This window comes from Ailuropoda melanoleuca, chromosome 18 (genome assembly GCF_002007445.2).
Source record: "Ailuropoda melanoleuca isolate Jingjing chromosome 18, ASM200744v2, whole genome shotgun sequence".
NCBI lineage: Eukaryota > Metazoa > Chordata > Mammalia > Carnivora > Ursidae > Ailuropoda > Ailuropoda melanoleuca.
Genome location: NC_048235.1, coordinates 25,024,201 through 25,040,967, shown reverse-complemented (window position 1 = coordinate 25,040,967; position 16,767 = coordinate 25,024,201). Strand labels below are relative to the sequence as shown.

Sequence of the window (16,767 nt, the reverse complement as noted above, 5' to 3'; positions counted from 1 at the left end):
CACATGCACACCCATGCACACGAGTAGGGGGAAGGACAGCAGGCGATGGAAAGGGAAGGAGAACCTCCAGCAGACTTCCTGCTGAGTACAGAGCCAAAACCAAGAGCTGGACACCTAACCGACTGAGCTACCCAGACACCCCCTAATGTACTAAGTTTAGAAAATCAGAAACAAAAGAAATTAAGGCATGCTAGGAACAAACTCAGTATTAAGAAAAGCCAGCAAAAACACAATTCCAGAAAAATACAGGTCTGGGACTATTTAAAAGAGGGGAAATTATTATGATAATCCTAACTTATCAAGGAAAACCCAAAATGTCTTAATATAGTCTAAGAAAGTACAAAAGTATATGACTCATTTAATACTTTGACCAAAATAAATAAAATAAATGTCAGTTCTTTTTGAAATAAACTTCAGTCATCTGGAATATTTATTTTACAGGATATGTTCTCTTCTCTGGGAATGCCAGAAAATTAGGAGGCCTGTAATAAAATAAGAGCTCCCCAATCTTCACCAAGGGAAAGAATAACACAGGCTTATATGGAAAAAACATGATTTTGAATTTCCCACCAATTTTATAAACCATAAAGCATCCTGAGACGTAAAACATGCATATCACTTGACAGTACTGTTGCATGGCTGCTTGTTAAATCTGATGTGCTGATTTAAAGTTATCTGAAACTTAGGAACGAATCTCGTCACATTAAATATAAATATTCCAGGGTTTACTCTAGAAATCTGGATTATTTTGACAATACCCCCCAAAAATCCTATTAGAGCAAACACTAAGAAACTATGATCAAAACTTTGTAAAGTGTATAATAAGATTATATAATTAGGACAATTTGGGACAAGATTCATGTTTGATAAAAGAGAACAGTACTTTTCTCTGTTCACATTGTACCACACATTTTTTTTTAACCTTTAACTATTTGAAATGTCTGCAAAAGGCAAAATGCTCCAATAACGAATGGTGATACATACACAATAAAACATACAATCATAAAAAAGATCTGAAAATTTAAAAACAGGTACAACCTTGACTTTAGATTACCAACAGTCTTTTTGTATCAGTGAAATCACCTATGGCTTTTTGTAGTGGGTTAGCTAAAACTTCTACTTCCCCAGGTTACCAGTCCTTTCACCACAGCTCAAAAGCACAGGGCTTCACCGTAACATTTATTACTACGGTTTCAATTCTATTTTGGGAGTGAAACTTCTGCAAGTCTAACATTACTGACTAATGCCATACTTATTTTATATCACATTATTAAAACGAGTCATGCACTTCAGGAGCTGAAGTGCATAGTATAATTTCATTTCAAGAACACCCACAAACTAAAATAGATATTTAAAATCTTTATTATTTCATCATCAAAAGTTTTCTTTCCATAGAAGAATGGCAATGCAGGATCAGTGCATATTCTATGGAAAATTCATACCTCAAATAACTAGCCTAGATATCAGAGACAGCACTATGTCGAGCTAGTGTGCAAGATGAAAGACACAATGCTGCCAACGCAATCAGTATACAGAAAGAATATGCAGCTGTTAGAAAAAGAGTCTATGGCTAAGTGAATAAAACAGTAGCAGTGCGCTGCACTGATATTCTAGAACAGAAAATGGGGAAGGGCCAGAGGATGTACTTCCTGCAAAAAAAAAAAAAAAAAAAAAATCAAGTAGCTCACAGGCACTGAGCTCCCAACCGTCTGGCCAGCTACTTCACGCATACCTGTACCTTCCTCTTTAGGTCTCCATCATTGTAACACTGCACGTCGTGTCCAGCCTACTGTCTAAGTGGGAAGGCCACGTGCAGATCTTTCATTCTGCTTCCCATCTCACAGCTGAAGTCACAACTTGGGTTTGACAATAAAACCTGTGGCCTTTACGTTATCTTTAGTAAAAAGCTGGACAAACCCAATATCTGTTCCCATTTTCTTGAGAAATAAACTTTATAAAACAACAAAAGGTAGCTGTCATGATCACTCAGTTTTGTCTGAAGGCAAAATAATTTTCCTGTAAGTATACTGAATAAACACACAAATATCCTCAACGACAGACTGTCAGACCAACTTGAACATTTTCATTAACTAGCTCTAGAAAAAGGTACTGATAATTGTTGAGATGCAAATGACCACTACGATTGGATCATGCCTGGTCACCGGGAATTGTTTGGTCAGGTTTGTGTTTGAAGCTGGTATACAACTGGATTTGGGTATTTTGCATTAATTCACACAATAAATGCCATTTTTAAAAGGAAACAGCGTATCTATCATGATGAAAAAAAAAATCAAAAAAGTTGAGAGGTATACAGGAAACTTGTCTTAAGTATTTTTAAATTACATATGATATAACCTTAGAGAATAAGAACTACAATTACCATGGTCTAAATCTTAAATTGTTAATGCATCGCTTCTTTGCAAGACTAACAAGTCACTTGTGAATCATGTCAAGGCCTTGCGGGGCAGGGGGCGCTCGGCATGTATGGCATAGCGATTACTTTCCAGGTGAGATAAACACCTCTAATTTAAAGTGTTATTAAACTATATTTGAAAAGTTACTTTACTTAATATATACAATGTATAAAATAAGTTAAAAGGAGGAAGTAGGGAAAGGTTTTCTGGTGTAGATGATGCAAACATACAACTTTCCCTCATCAGTAGTAGTTTCACGTATGTCCATTTCAACAATGGTAAAATATGAAAGACTGATAGAAGATCAAACGTTTCACTTATGGATAGAAAGAGGATTCAAAAAGTGGAATTTCAAAGTCGTTTCTTCCCACAATGCAACTCACTCTACTTTAACTATAATAAACATAAATAGAAACCATCTCCAAAATCTGGTTTTACACGCTTACCTTTAACAATAAATTCTTCTAACAACTGAGAAGAAAAGCACTCCTTTGCAGCAATTCCATAAAATAATTTTCAATTCACAAAACACCTGCTTCCTGGCAAAATCAGCAACACTTACGGAGGACACGGGCATTAATACTTGGCCCCTCTGAGGTATAAATGCAGCTATATTTGCGCTGAGTATACAGTCTATAAGGTATGCCAACAGTCTGCATGTCTGCATAAAATTGGGAGTGATGTCATCCTGACTGATTGAAAACTTTTTTGAACTTTTTGCAATGGAGGTTAAATAATTTTAAGACAAAAGATGTCCTTTAGCCCAGTAATAGCCAGCAGAAATCTAATTTCTAACCAATGCAGATGGTTATTACATTTTAAAAATGCTTAACATTGTATACTGATTAAAAAAAATAACTAAACAGGGACACATAAATATTTAAATTCAGCAGGACACCACAAAAAGCATACTAGAGATAAGTGTGAAATCAGTCAGGCTTTTCCAAAAGAGAAAATCCTTTTAATCCTTCAGCAAGTCTCTGTGAAAATAATATGCTTACAATAAAAGTGAGAAGGGAGCACCTAGAATACCCCCAAGAGGCTTGCTGTACCACTCAGCATTCCTGCCCCAGCTCCTGTGTGCGTGGATGGCCAACAAATGACAAGAAGTCCACTTGACAATAGTTCAGCAGTTCCTTTCACCACTGCTGCCAGCTGAAGTCATCATTACTTCCAAAGACCAAGAAAAAGCCCAGTATAGTTGCAAAGATGACTGTGTTTCCTGTGAGAACAAGTGCACAAGCTCCCCACTCAATCTAGGGAAATACAATAAACACGTAGTTAACAGACACATGAAAAACAAAGAGAATGAAAAGCAAATTAAGACTCTAGGTGTAAGCAAATCACAATCTAAAACAAATACGGTTTGTAAAGTAACTTTCACTCTCCTGAACACTTGATGGTCTTTCTATATTCCTGTTTTTAATTTGCTTCCTTTAAAAAGACGGGAAGTCACGAAGATGATAATTATTCCACAGCTAGACTTCTGGACTCTGAGGAGGCAGCACAGACTTCCACAACTTTCTGTTTATAAAGAAATTTGCTCCAACTCTCCTTCAGTGAATCTAAAATTGTAGCTAGAGAGCAAATTAAAGTATCAAAGACGAAAACACACTCATGTATGTTCTTTTAAAGGGGTAGGGGGAATAATTGCCCTCTCCATATGGGAGGGTGAAGGGTGGCCAGCCCTGGCTCTTGACCTCCTCAGAGACAAAGGAGTGAATCTGACTGGTGAGTCTGGGAATAAGACAAGTATAATGAGTCCAACGCCCCCTCTCCTCTTCCACACTTTCCCACCTGCAAAGAACACAAGGTCTCCTCAGGCCTGTGGCCTGTGGTTGGTGGCCTGTGGCTGGTAAACACTGGGTGAGTTGATGCGCCCAGTTCTGAGAGTGAAGTACTGGTGAGTCAACAGCTGTTGCAGATCCCAGCCATGCTCTCCAATATCATTTTTATCAGTTAACAACAACAAAAGTAAGATTATCTCTATCCTCTAGGATCTTACGTCCCTCATCTTTTTTCATGTCACTTAACAAAATCTTATTCCTGAGACAATTTTAACACAGTCTAATGTAAAATCATTAATAGAAGAATATATTCACTTACCAGATGTGCTCTGGCAAATACGATAGGGAGCCCAAAAGCTGAGACAACAATGCCTGTTGTAAGAAATATGGCAAGTTCCTTACAAGCGTTACTCATAGCATCTGTATCATCCACTAATCTTCTCGCTATGCAGTATGGAATAGGTGAAAGGATGTAAAAAAACAGAACAAAGAGAGGCCAGTATTGGCTAGAAAAAAAAAAACAACAAGTTAATGTAGTTTTTGCTATCTATTTCCTACAAAATAATATATGCTTTTTAAAAATAAGGACCAAAGAAATATTGCAAGGTACAAAACATGATAGTTTAAAAATAACCAATAACCTGAACACTCAAAAGAGAAACACTTAGAGTCACAGTATTTCTAAAGTCAATTATGACACACTGATTAAATATTTCTTAAAAGAAAATGCTTTATAAATCAAAGCAGTTGGAATCAAGGTCCAAAATTAAAAATATTTTTTATTTTAGGTTATAAATAAAGAGGCATATGGAAATTAGAAATAGTAACACAGTAATTTTTAAAATTCAAGATTCATGCCCTTGACTCCTAATGAATTACAGACTTCTTAAGAGTAAGGTGGAACATCCCCAAACTCTCGTTAGGCCACCGTGAACTCCCCAAATACTGAAGTCAAAATGTAGAAAATGAACTGAAAGTAATACTGAAAACTTTCAGTCAGAATATAGAAAATAGATGGCTTTCAGTGTACAGTCTAGCTATTGTATTGTGCCAATGTCATTTCCTGGTTGGATACTACAATCAGAGTTATGTAAGACAGGGCCACCGGGGGAAGGAAGCCGGTGTGAAGGGTACAAGGGACCTCTCTGTACTGCTTTTGCGGCTTCTTGATAGTACGTAATCATTTCAACATAAAAAGTTAAAAAACTTCAAAAGCACAAAAAGTGAAAACTCTAAGCTGCCCATATCTCCCCCTGCTTTCTCTTTCCACTCTCCCAATGATCTTCTTGTGGATCCTTCTATATTTCCATACAGATAAATTTTAACAGCATGAATCGTTGCACTTTTCCATTTAACAATGTGTCTTGAACACCTTGAAAATTAGCACTTACAGCTCCTCCTCATTCTTTTTAAGACTACCCACTACTTCCACTGATGGACATACCAGAGTTTAACCATTTCTCCTCTGACAGGCCTTTAGGATGCGTCCAGGTTTTTGTTTGTTTGTTTTTATAAACAAGGCTGCTGTGAATATCTATACTCTCCCCTCACTACACATATCTTGGGAAACATCTGCCAGTAGATTTATGAGACATTCTACATGAAAGGACTAGTTAAGGAATATATACATCTCGAAAGCTACAAGCAAACTGGCCTCCAAGATGACTGCCCAGAGCTATTCCTCCACCCCACTGCACAGGACAGTGCCTGTCTGCCCATAGCTTTTATCTCTGCCAGAGGGTTTCATTTAATTGAGAGGCTGAGTATAATTTCATGTGCTGATTAGTAATTTGCAGTTCCTTTTTCATATTTGTTGTGTATCTTTCTATTTAGTTGTCTGTATTTTTCTTACTAATCTATCCTCTTAATTTTTAAAAGTTTTCTATCCTGTGGAAAGTAATTGCGTGACTTTTTTTTCTGTAGTCAACTGTCTCTTGATTCTGCTTCTGGCACTTTTTGATGAAAAGACATTTAACATTTTCTTGTGTTTAATTTTATCCATAGGCACTCAAAACTGAGTGGTAGTGCAATAGCCAAAAGTGTTTTTTGCACTTTAAAAAAAGGTTTGTCCTTGGTAAATGAATTGAAGCTTTCATTAAAAATTTTTTTAAAGCTTTACAAGTAGAAAAATTTTACCCTTAAATACTCAAAAAGACAAAAACTTTACATACTTGTATATTGGAAGGGCACATCCAAGCATCAAAAACATCAGCCCAATTGCTCCTCCAAAGGACAAACTAATCAAAGCTGCAAAGTAAACAGAGTCAAATACAAATATTAATTAAACTAAATATTATTTTTATTAATATTAGTATTAGCAGTCTGAACATTACCTATGACCCCAGAAGCAAAAAACAAAACACAAAAAACAAATGCATTAAAAGTGAGTTGTCTTCAAGAGTGTAAGTTATCAATAGCCTCAAAATAAGTTTTTTGTGTCCTCTTCAAGGCAAAATAAGGCAACACTGATTTTCAAAGCCCTGACCCATCGTGAGCGGAACACCACATTCCCTCCCTATGGGCTCCATTTCTAATGAGTATCCTAGCCGGCCAGATCAATGCTTTTCCAGTCATCAGTGTTATATTTACTTCACAGATCATTACAGTTTGAAAAGCAGGATGTGGAGAAACTCTGCATTCTCAGCTTTACTGGAATCTTATCCTATGGGAAACTCTCTCATGATCAGCTCCTGCTTCTTGCACATACACCCCCAATGTGCTCAAAACTGGTAAGAAAAGAGGTTGAAGGACATCTGGAGTTAATAATTTTAATCAACTAATTTTGATATAGATCTTTGAATAGTTTACAAAGCTATAGTTGAGTTTCCTCCCCTAATCTTCTACATATTGGGAAATGTGCAGGATAATAGATATAAATCCTTCTTTGGTATCACTATTTTATGATATTATCACAAGTAATTGATGCATTCTACAGGTGAAACATAGTTTCTAAAGTTATACACACACATATACAAAGCATTATATTTTATGAAGTGTTTTCACATATATTAGTGAGTAGAAACAACTTTCTTCAAGAGGCATAGTTAATCAATGGCCTAGAATTAAGCAAAGATATAAATGATTGATTTATTTGAGTTCTATATAACCTGTATTTCTATGACTGCATTGGCTAAGAGAATAACTTAGGTGTTTTTTGTTTTAAATGATGCAGTCCATTAACCTCAAGAGAAATATTAAAATTCAGAAGAGTTGTAGAAGGTCTAAAAGTTATCGAGAGAAAAGCTAACACATACAAACCAAAATTAACAGTAAAGGGGTTAAATGCTGCCCAGTACTACTGATAGACTTCTCTGGATTAAAACCGTCATAATCAAGGACACTCATTCACGTGGTAGGTTGGCAAATTTGGTTTTCACTCAGATCACTGATGTAGGTCATGTCAACCCTAAAAACATTTATTTAGTCCTTAATGCCATTATATTTTCAGTTACAGAAAAAAGAAAGAAAAAGAATTTCACTTTTATTTTATAGCAGATAACTTCAAGTTTACAATGGAATGCAATGTAAACTGTAAGGAAAATACTGAGTTTACCATCTGTTTTGTTCATAGGCCTTCAAAATCTGGCCCTGCTTATTACTCTCCTGACACACTCTCACCAGCCTATTACCCCTTGCTCTCTGCACTTCAGTTACACCGGCCTTTCCTTTCCTGGAAATCGGCAGGCTCCCTCTCCCACATGGCCCTTGTACATGCTGTCCCTTCTACCTTTTTCACTCATTCATTTCATTCAAGAAATATTTATTCAAGAAATATTTACTGGGAACCAAATACATAACAGGTGTTAGAGATATGTTAATAAACCAGACAAGGCCCTTCCACATGGATGAAGTTTGCATTCTTGTTCCATTCCCTTCCTCTTTGTTCCAAGTGAATTCCATGTCCTTCAGATCTCAGCTCAATCATTTCTTCCTCATTGAAGTTTTTTCAAACCTCCTGCTAGACCAATTCCCCCTTTTACATTAATTCATTCACCAAATATCTATTGAGCACTTAATACACATCACACACTGTTCTTGATACTGGAGATAAACCAATGGAAAAAAAAATCAAAGCTCTTGCTCTCATGAGGCTTATAGTCTAGCAGGAGAACAAAATGATAAAAAACAACAACAACAAAACACAAAGTTGGCAAATGAATGCTAAGTATTATGAAAAAAATCAGGTAGAGTAAGAGGATGGGAGTGTTATTCTAGACAGAGTGGCCTGGGAAGGCATTTCTGATGAAGTGACTGAGCAGAGATTTATATAAAATGAAGGAGTGAATCATGTGGATACCTGAGGGGAGCATTCCAGACAGACAGCCATGCATGTGCAGAGCGCCCCCCCGCCCCCGCACTGTATACATCCCCTTTGCTCAGTTATCACAGCTGTTAATTTTATAATGATTTGTAACTGCTTTTCTTTTTTTTTTTTTTTAAGATTTTATTTATTTATTTCAGAGAGAGGGAGAGAGACTGTGTACAAAGGGGGGTAGGAGCAGAGGGAGAGGGACACGCAGACTCTGTGCTGAGCCCAATGTAGGGCTCAATTCCATGACCCTGAGATCAGGACCTGAAGTGAAATCAAGAGTCAGATGATTAGCCGACTGAGCCACCCAGGGGCCCCTCTATCTGTTTTTCCTTATGAGCTGTCTGGTCCACCACAGCAAGGAAAGTTTTTCTGTTGTTGATGCTCACACCCCAGCTCTTAACACTGAATAATAAATATTTGTAGAATGAGTAAAAAGAACCCAAGGGGAACAAAGAAAGGGACAGAAGGGAAAGGAGGGGAAGATCATGCCAAAGTAGCAGAGTAAAAACAGCACATAAATGAAAGTGAGGAGACAATGGGTCTCTAGCCCCTACTAGCCACTTAACTAGCTGTCTACATAATCATATCTGAGTGTCACTTCTTTCTTCTATAAAATGAGAAATGGATTAGAACTAAAAGGCAGGGGCGCCTGGGTGGCACAGCGGTTAAGCGTCTGCCTTCGGCTCAGGGCGTGATCCCGGCGTTGTGGGATCGAGCCCCACGTCAGGCTCCTCTGCTATGAGCCTGCTTCTTCCTCTCCCACTCCCCCTGCTTGTGCTCCCTCTCTTGCTGGCCGTCTCTATCTCTGTCAAATAAATAAAATCTTTAAAAAAAAAAAAAAAGAACTAAAAGGCAAATAATTCTCTTAACACTAAAGATACTTGTTATAAGACATGCTGAAGAAGTAAAAAGCCATTTCCACTTAAAAATTTTTTTAATGTAACTGCATAATTAACATACAGTGTTACATTAGTTTCAGGGAACCATCTCCACTTTTTGAATATAGTTGCAAAACAGCTAAATTCACCACTATAAATACATTATAGTAACAACTTATTTATTCAGAAGCCATTTATCCAGAACATAGTTTAGAATCCTGAAGGAAACAAGGGTCACTAAAGAGCAAAACAGATGTCACAAAGCCCATACACTAAAGCTACCATTCTTTATAAACAGACCCTTAGGCTCTTATTCAGTCGTTATTTATTCATTTTTGTGATACAACTGCTGTACGTGAATTTCAGTAGAATAAAAAAAAAAATCAGAGTCACCTATGTTCATTTATACATATTTTTTCAATAGCAATTCATGTAGCCAGAAAAAAAATTGAGAACTTTCCCTATCCAGAAATGATCATTGTTACCTGTAACTTGTAACATAAAATTTTGTTAAGTTTGAAGACCTTGCTTCCCACATTGAAACAAATGAGAAATAGGGAGGTAGAACTGCACATAAGCAAGATATGCCCTCTGACAAGAAAAAGGAGACTGAAAAAAACCTTAAATCAGACAGAAAAATCTCAAAAAGCATACCCGTTTGTGGTAATCTTGGCCAAAAGGCAAGTAGCTTTAGGGCTCAATGGTCTCTGCGGGTAACTCTTTCATGACAGAGAACATGTTCTTATGTTCTTATCCAAAAAGAAAGTCTAAATTCTTTGAGTACACTCTTAGAAAGTTAATAAAAGAAGATCTCTTTTTTAAAAGATTAAAAATAAAAACAAAGTAAGATTTAAGTATCAAAAAATAATTTTATGTAACATCTCACCGCTAATCATACTGGATTAACCTCAATGGGGTTAAATATATTGCTCAAAAGTGTTCTCTAAACTTGTAAAGTTTCTCCAGTCTTATGAAATCAGCAACTAGGCTGATTTATATACACATTTCATCATTTGTGTATAAATGGTTGTCCCAGATGACACATGAACAAGGCAAGAATTTATACCATAACTGAATGATGAAACATTTGGAGGGCAAAACTTAGATGAGTCTGGTTTCTACTCCCAAAGCCTCTAGGGTAGGGATGGAACAGCCCAATTACCTAAACTTTGTACAGACAGGGAACTGATTCTGTGACTACAAAGAACTTAACGTGGCAGGGATCAGTTTCCTAACCTGGGAGTTATCAGAAAAATCTAATATATAAGGAAATAATAGGCAAATGGCTTAAAAATTAAGTAATGGTCTCCAATTATAGCAACAGGCCAACCAAAGAAAATGTCCTGATAAACAGTCTGATAAGAATCAGAAAATTTTATTGAAACCAAAAGTGTAAGTACAATTCCATCTGAGATACTTTCACCTGGTTAATATTTTCCTAAATTTGGAGAAGGAAATTAGTTTTTTTTTAAGAGGGAGATTTCCGTTGATGACACTGAAGAAATGGGGAAGGACTGGGAAACTGGCAACATCCTTAAAAACCACAGCATTCTACCCTGACTTTCCATAAAGGATTTAAGAAGTCTATCACAGTTCAAAAAACAATTGGAAATGATCTTTGTTCCTTATCTAATAACAAAGTTTTACAACAGAAACGAAATGTTTTCAGACATTAAACCAGAAACATTAAAAATGTGACTCTGGAAAAGAAGCTCAATAAAAGTTGTCCTAAGGGAAATAAATTACACAAGAAACCCCACTGCTATCAAAGTTCTTCACCTCAGTTTGCCTGTCCCTTCTACAAAGCCGCAGGTCAGGAAATCAATGCAATTCGTGGTCAAAAAGTTGAAAACGCTGTCAACGGTGTTTCCTTCTAATCACACTAACAAAACTACCACGCAATTTGAAAAAAACGCAACCTTCCTTATTTCTAAAGAAAAGAGGTGAATAAACGAGTAATTTTTCATTTAAGTTTTAACCCTATTTTATTTCTTTAAACCCAACTAAAAGCCTCAACGTGCAACTGTGGAGAACAGGAGCACTCGGGGTCGCTTACAGGGTCTCACCCTATCCGACAAACGCCTCAAATCAAAACTCATCAGTTTTTGAAGCCTGTAAAGCTTCGAGGACAGGTCCTAAGGGTGGATGTGATGGCCAAGGTTTCAGAAAGAACCGTCCCTAAGTCCTTCCAGGGCGCTCCGGAGGGACTCGGTTCTGCTCAGCACCCGAAGATCGCACTTGTGGGTTTAAGAGGGAAATGACACTGATTTTCCGTAACTGGCATCTCTAGGGGCCACGAGCCCCTCAAAACCACTCTCCGCTCGCCTCTCTCTCGGATGCAAACTCCTGCAAAATGTGTGTGATGGCCCGAGGCGCTGCGAGACTCTCGCAGACCTAGGACCACTTCATTCTTTGAACGGGGGCCGATAGGTGGGAGAGAGGCTGCGGAGATCAGTAGAAAGTAGGGGCTGACGGAGAAGCCGCCGACCCCGCCGGCCCTTCCCGGAGGGCGCCGCGCCCAGCTCCGCTCCCAGGCAGCGAGGGCGGAGGCGGGGGTCGAGGGGCGGGCGGCGGCCGCCAGCTCAGGGACCTCCGGGGCGCGCGCCAGGGCCCGGGAGGCGGCGTGCGGGGGGCCGTGAAGGACCCCCTCCCCCTCTCTCGGGCGGCCACCCAGCCCTCCGGCGCCCGGCGCCCCAGGCCCACCTTTGATGCCGGCCATGGCGGTGACGTCGCTCCTGGCTCCGGGACCCGAGGCGGCGGCGGCGGCGGCGGCCGGGAGACCGGAGAAGCACGGCAGCGGCGGCCAGACAACACCCGGAAGTGCGCGACGCAGCACTTCCGCCGGCGACTCGCGCTCGCGCGGGGGTACGGGGGTCGCGCTGGGCTGGGGGCGGTGGAGCCGACCCCTTTCTTCCCTGCGGTGGTGCCTGCGCAGGCTTGGCGTTCCCGCCTGGGTTGCGTTCCCGCCTGGGTTCCGTTCCCATTTTCCCCTCAGGCTCGGGGAAGCTCCACTCCCAACCCCCCTTCGCGGATCCTGCAACCTTCCACATTCATGGAGGATAAGGGAGCGCGAGTAGCCGCCGTCCTTTGGGAGGCATGCTGTGATGTCTTTGGAGGATGGTATTACGTTCTTTAAAGCGCACCCTTTGCTCTCTCCTCCCCAGCCTTGTAGTAGAACTCAGGCCAGTTAGGTCGTTGGCACTTGGATCCTTGGTTTCCGACACAACTAGGGTTCTGGTGAGCCCCACCTCCAGAGATAAGGAGCAGCGGGACCTAGTAAATACAAATACACATTTTAATACAGATCCGACCTCTTGGGAGTCTGTGAAAAATCAATGTTTATTTGTTGTTTTTTGTTTTTAGTAGTAGCAGGGCTAGGGAAATAGAAAGGAGAAAGCAGAGGTACGAATACATTTAAGTCATCCTTCAAAGGTATTCAACATTTACTATGTTTGGGGAACAGGGCTAGGAGCTGAGGTGAGCAAGACTAGGTGCGGTTTCTGCCCTGAAGGAGCTTGCAGTTTGGTAAGACACAGGCACACATACACACAAATGTAAAATTGTAGCATTGCTAGGAAGATGGGTAGATAGTCCTCGACAGCCTTTGATTTAGATCAAGAGATCTCCCTGAGGGAGGGACACTGGAGGGATGACCGGGTGTGTAACTAGAAAACAAAAAGGAAAAACCGTTATGGGGAAGAGACATTGTGTTGGGGGTGGAGGAGGGGGAAGCGGTTGGCTGGTGAGCTTGGGAGGCAAACGGCCCCAGGAACTTGGTCCGTTGGAGAGAGGAGAGAAGGTGAGTGGGATCCTGGTTAGGTTAGGACGGCAGAGTCCTATGTTAGATTTTTTCCCCTCCTGAGCAATGAGAATCTTTCGAAGGGTTTTAAAAAGATAGAGGTGGAGGTGCTGGACGTAAGATTTGAAATCTTTTCAGTCACTAGACTAAGATAATCTGGCATGTAAAACTTTGTTGAGTGAATGGTTAGAAGAGATGTTTCCAAAATGCTTTAAAATGAGAGGTACTGAGAGCTAAAGGTATTGTCCTACCCTGCTTTTCTCCACTACTGTCAGGGTTGAATTATAATTTTTTAAAAAACAGATCACTTGAGGCTTAATGCCCCCCAATAAATCCACAGATATTTTGTAGAGGAGTAGAATTTTTTTCTATTCAAGTTAGTGCAAAAAATCCTGGCGTCTTCTGAATCATGAAGAGTTTCCATTTAAGGACTGTAGTAGTGAAAACACAAGGCGCACTTGAACATATGCTATAGAAATGTTGCTGTTTAAGAGTCTGTGAACCACCAGCTCCTTTCTCTAAACTGAAGCAGGTGTATATATTCTCCTCCCCAACCATCTTGAAAGGAGTAGGTGAATTTCTTGGAGAAGTAAATGGTTCTATGATTCCAAATAGTCACCACTAACATCTTTCTTGTTTTGTTCCATAGTATTCATCTTTGAAAGCAAGATGGTTGAGAGAACACAATAGAGATAGCTGATCAGTGGTGGTGGTATTGGTGGTGGTGAAAGTGATAGGTTCTTATCTCATAGACTCATAGCTTGGCTTCTGAGGGAAAGATCACATTTTAGGAAGACTTTTGGGGCTTCCACAAGTCCTGAGTTAAGTGCTTGTGCCCTAATTTCCTCTTGTGAATACAAATGGGTTGAGCATTGCTCATATTCATATTTGAAACATTAACATGCAACTGGGATTGTTTTTCAGGTTAGAAGGATCTATGTTCTTTTGTTTCCATGGTCACAGAATCCTATGAGGTTATGCTCCTTTGACTTTTCCATGAGATCCACAGTGTTACTAGCAAGAAAACACTCACCACCCTGAGTACTAATTTTGGTCTACAGGTGTTGTCTGGAGGCACTTGAGACCTTAAAAACAGTGTTTCCAAATGTATTTCAACTACCTACGACAGAATTCTTTGGGATGCTTCCTAAAAATACAAATTCCTGGGTCCCACTCCAGACCCAGAAGTTCTGAATCAGAACCTTTGTGAGCAGAGCCCAGGAATCTGAAATTTTATCAAGCACCCTGAAGACTTCCTATGCAAACGAAAGCTTGAAAATTATTGTCTGAAAAAGGTAGAATGTCAGGAATTTCCTTCATTAGTTTACTAAGTGACTCCTAAACATTGTTAAATCCTTTAAACGTTCTCTATTCTTACAAAATAGTTAATTAGTGTTACCTTACATAGCTTCAAAACTTATTCAGATAGCTTCTTACCCTCCAAAGTTAACTCGCAAAGATGGGGATGGGGGTGAGGAAGAAAGCTGTTGTTTATTGAGCAGCTGGTATGTTTTGGTGCTTTAAACATCTGTTTTCATCCTCTCCACAACTCTAAGTTTGGAATTACTAACTCTTACAGATCTAGTCAGAGAAACTTCAGGGAAGCTTTTAGTTTTAGTTTAAAAAAAAGTTATTATGGAAAGATTAAATATATAAAAAGGAGTCATGAATTCCCATGTACTGTCAACTGCCTTCAAAACTTAACACATGTTCAATGTTGTTTTGTCTATACTTCCCATCATCCTCTTTCCCCTACCTCCCATATTATTTTTCTCCAAATTATTTTGAAGGAAATTCAAGACATAATTTCATCTCTAATATTTTAGTGTGTTTCTAAAAGAGCCATTAAAAATAACATAACCATAGTACATTTAGGAAACCTAAAAAATAATTCTTTAACATAAAAAATTTAGTCAGCATTCAAATTTCCAATTGTCTCATAAATGTCATGTATTTTCCAGCTTATTTGAATCAGGAACCAAATCACGTCCACACATTCCTACTGATGTGTCTCAAAGGCGATTAAAGAAGCTGTGTCTTATTATTTAGATCTCAGCTTAAATGGTAGCTTCTCAGAACCCTTCCTGGATTTACCATTTACTACAGCACTTCACTTTATATTATGCTGTTTTCTTCTTATTTTTTGAAAATTGAAGTATAGGGGCACCTGGGTGGCTCAGTCAGTTAAGCGACCCACTCTTGGTTTTGGCTCAGGTCATGATCTCAGGGTCCTTGGATAGAGCCCTGCGTGGGCTCTCCCTCTGCTTCTCCCCACCCCCCCACCACCATCGCAGGCTCTCTTTCTCATAAGTAAATGAAATCTTTAAAAATTGAAACATAATTAACATACAGTGTTGTATTAGTTTCAGACATATAACATATTGATTCAACAATTCTATACATTAGTCAGTGCTCACCATGATAAGTGTAGTGACTCCCTGCCACCAAACATTATTACAATATTATTGACTATATTCCCTATGCTGTACTTTTCATCTCTGTGACATATTTATTTTATAGCTGGAAACCTCTTAATCCCTTTTATTTCACCCATCCCCCGTCACCTCCCCTCTGGCAACCATCAGTGTGTTCTCTGTATTTAAGAATCTGGTTGTGTGTGTGTGTGTGTGTGTGTGTATTACTCTGTTTTGTTCTTGAATGTGCTTATTATTTATCTGAACTATATTATTTGTTGGCTGTCTCTCCCACCAGGATGTAAGTTAGTATAGCCTTCAGTGTTTTATTCACCACTAAAACTGTACATGCCAAATGATGTGATCTCAAATAATAGCAATTCTCTTGTTAAGGTAATTAATGACCTCTACATTGCAAAATCCAAAGGTGGCTTTTGGATTCAACCTTTCAACAACAGTGGACACAGCTGACCATTCTTTCTCTCAACTACCATACAACTTCCTTCCTGGCTTTTCTCATACCTCGCCAGAGGTTACTTTTCAGACTCTTTCTAGGATCTTCTTCTGCCAGAATTCAAAATATAGTGTTCTCTTAGTTTAGTCATGGGCCTCCTTCTATGCCAATATCTAAATTCTCTTCCTATGCATTGTACCTTTTTTTGTGGCATTAAATACCACCTTCATTTTGATAACATAACTACCAAGTTTACCTTAGCTTTGAAATGTAGACTTGTATATCCAAGTGTCTATTCGACATGTCTATCTGGAGGCTTAAGAGTCACAGCAAACTTAACACGTTGAGAACAGAATTTTCTATTATCTTTCTTCCAGTCTTGCTTGGTCATTCCAAGCCCCCACTGCTCAGCTTCCTCTTGTTCTGCTCTTCCCCTAATTTACTTTGGTTTAATTATATTGGACTTGTTTGCCTCTCCCACCCCCTGAATTTTGTTTTATTCACTACTGTATCCCCGGTGCCTAGAACAGTGCCTGGCGGGTACTGTTAGGTACTGGTGGGTGCTCAATATATAAAGTTGTTGGCTGAATTGATGAATGACTGCTCCCAGAAACACATGGCTAGGGTATGTGCAGCCACTGTTCCCCAAGCTGTGAAGGATCTTCCCCTGACTTTTGTATGGCTTGTTCTTTCTCATTCAGGTCTTAAA

At 39.2% G+C, this 16,767-nt stretch overlaps 1 protein-coding gene across 1 annotated transcript; it reads right to left on the bottom strand.

Annotated features, from left to right (window-relative positions):
* Positions 1-395: 395 nt before the first annotated feature.
* On the bottom strand, positions 396-12,430 carry LEPROTL1 (leptin receptor overlapping transcript like 1). The gene is made up of 4 exons (XM_034647612.1): positions 12,095-12,430; positions 6,373-6,448; positions 4,521-4,707; positions 396-3,670 (listed from the first exon to the last, which is right to left on the bottom strand). The coding sequence occupies exons 1-4, from the start codon at positions 12,108-12,110 to the stop codon at positions 3,554-3,556; spliced, it is 396 nt and encodes a 131-aa protein (XP_034503503.1). The 5' UTR covers positions 12,111-12,430; the 3' UTR covers positions 396-3,553.
* Between the last annotated feature and the right edge of the window lie 4,337 nt (positions 12,431-16,767).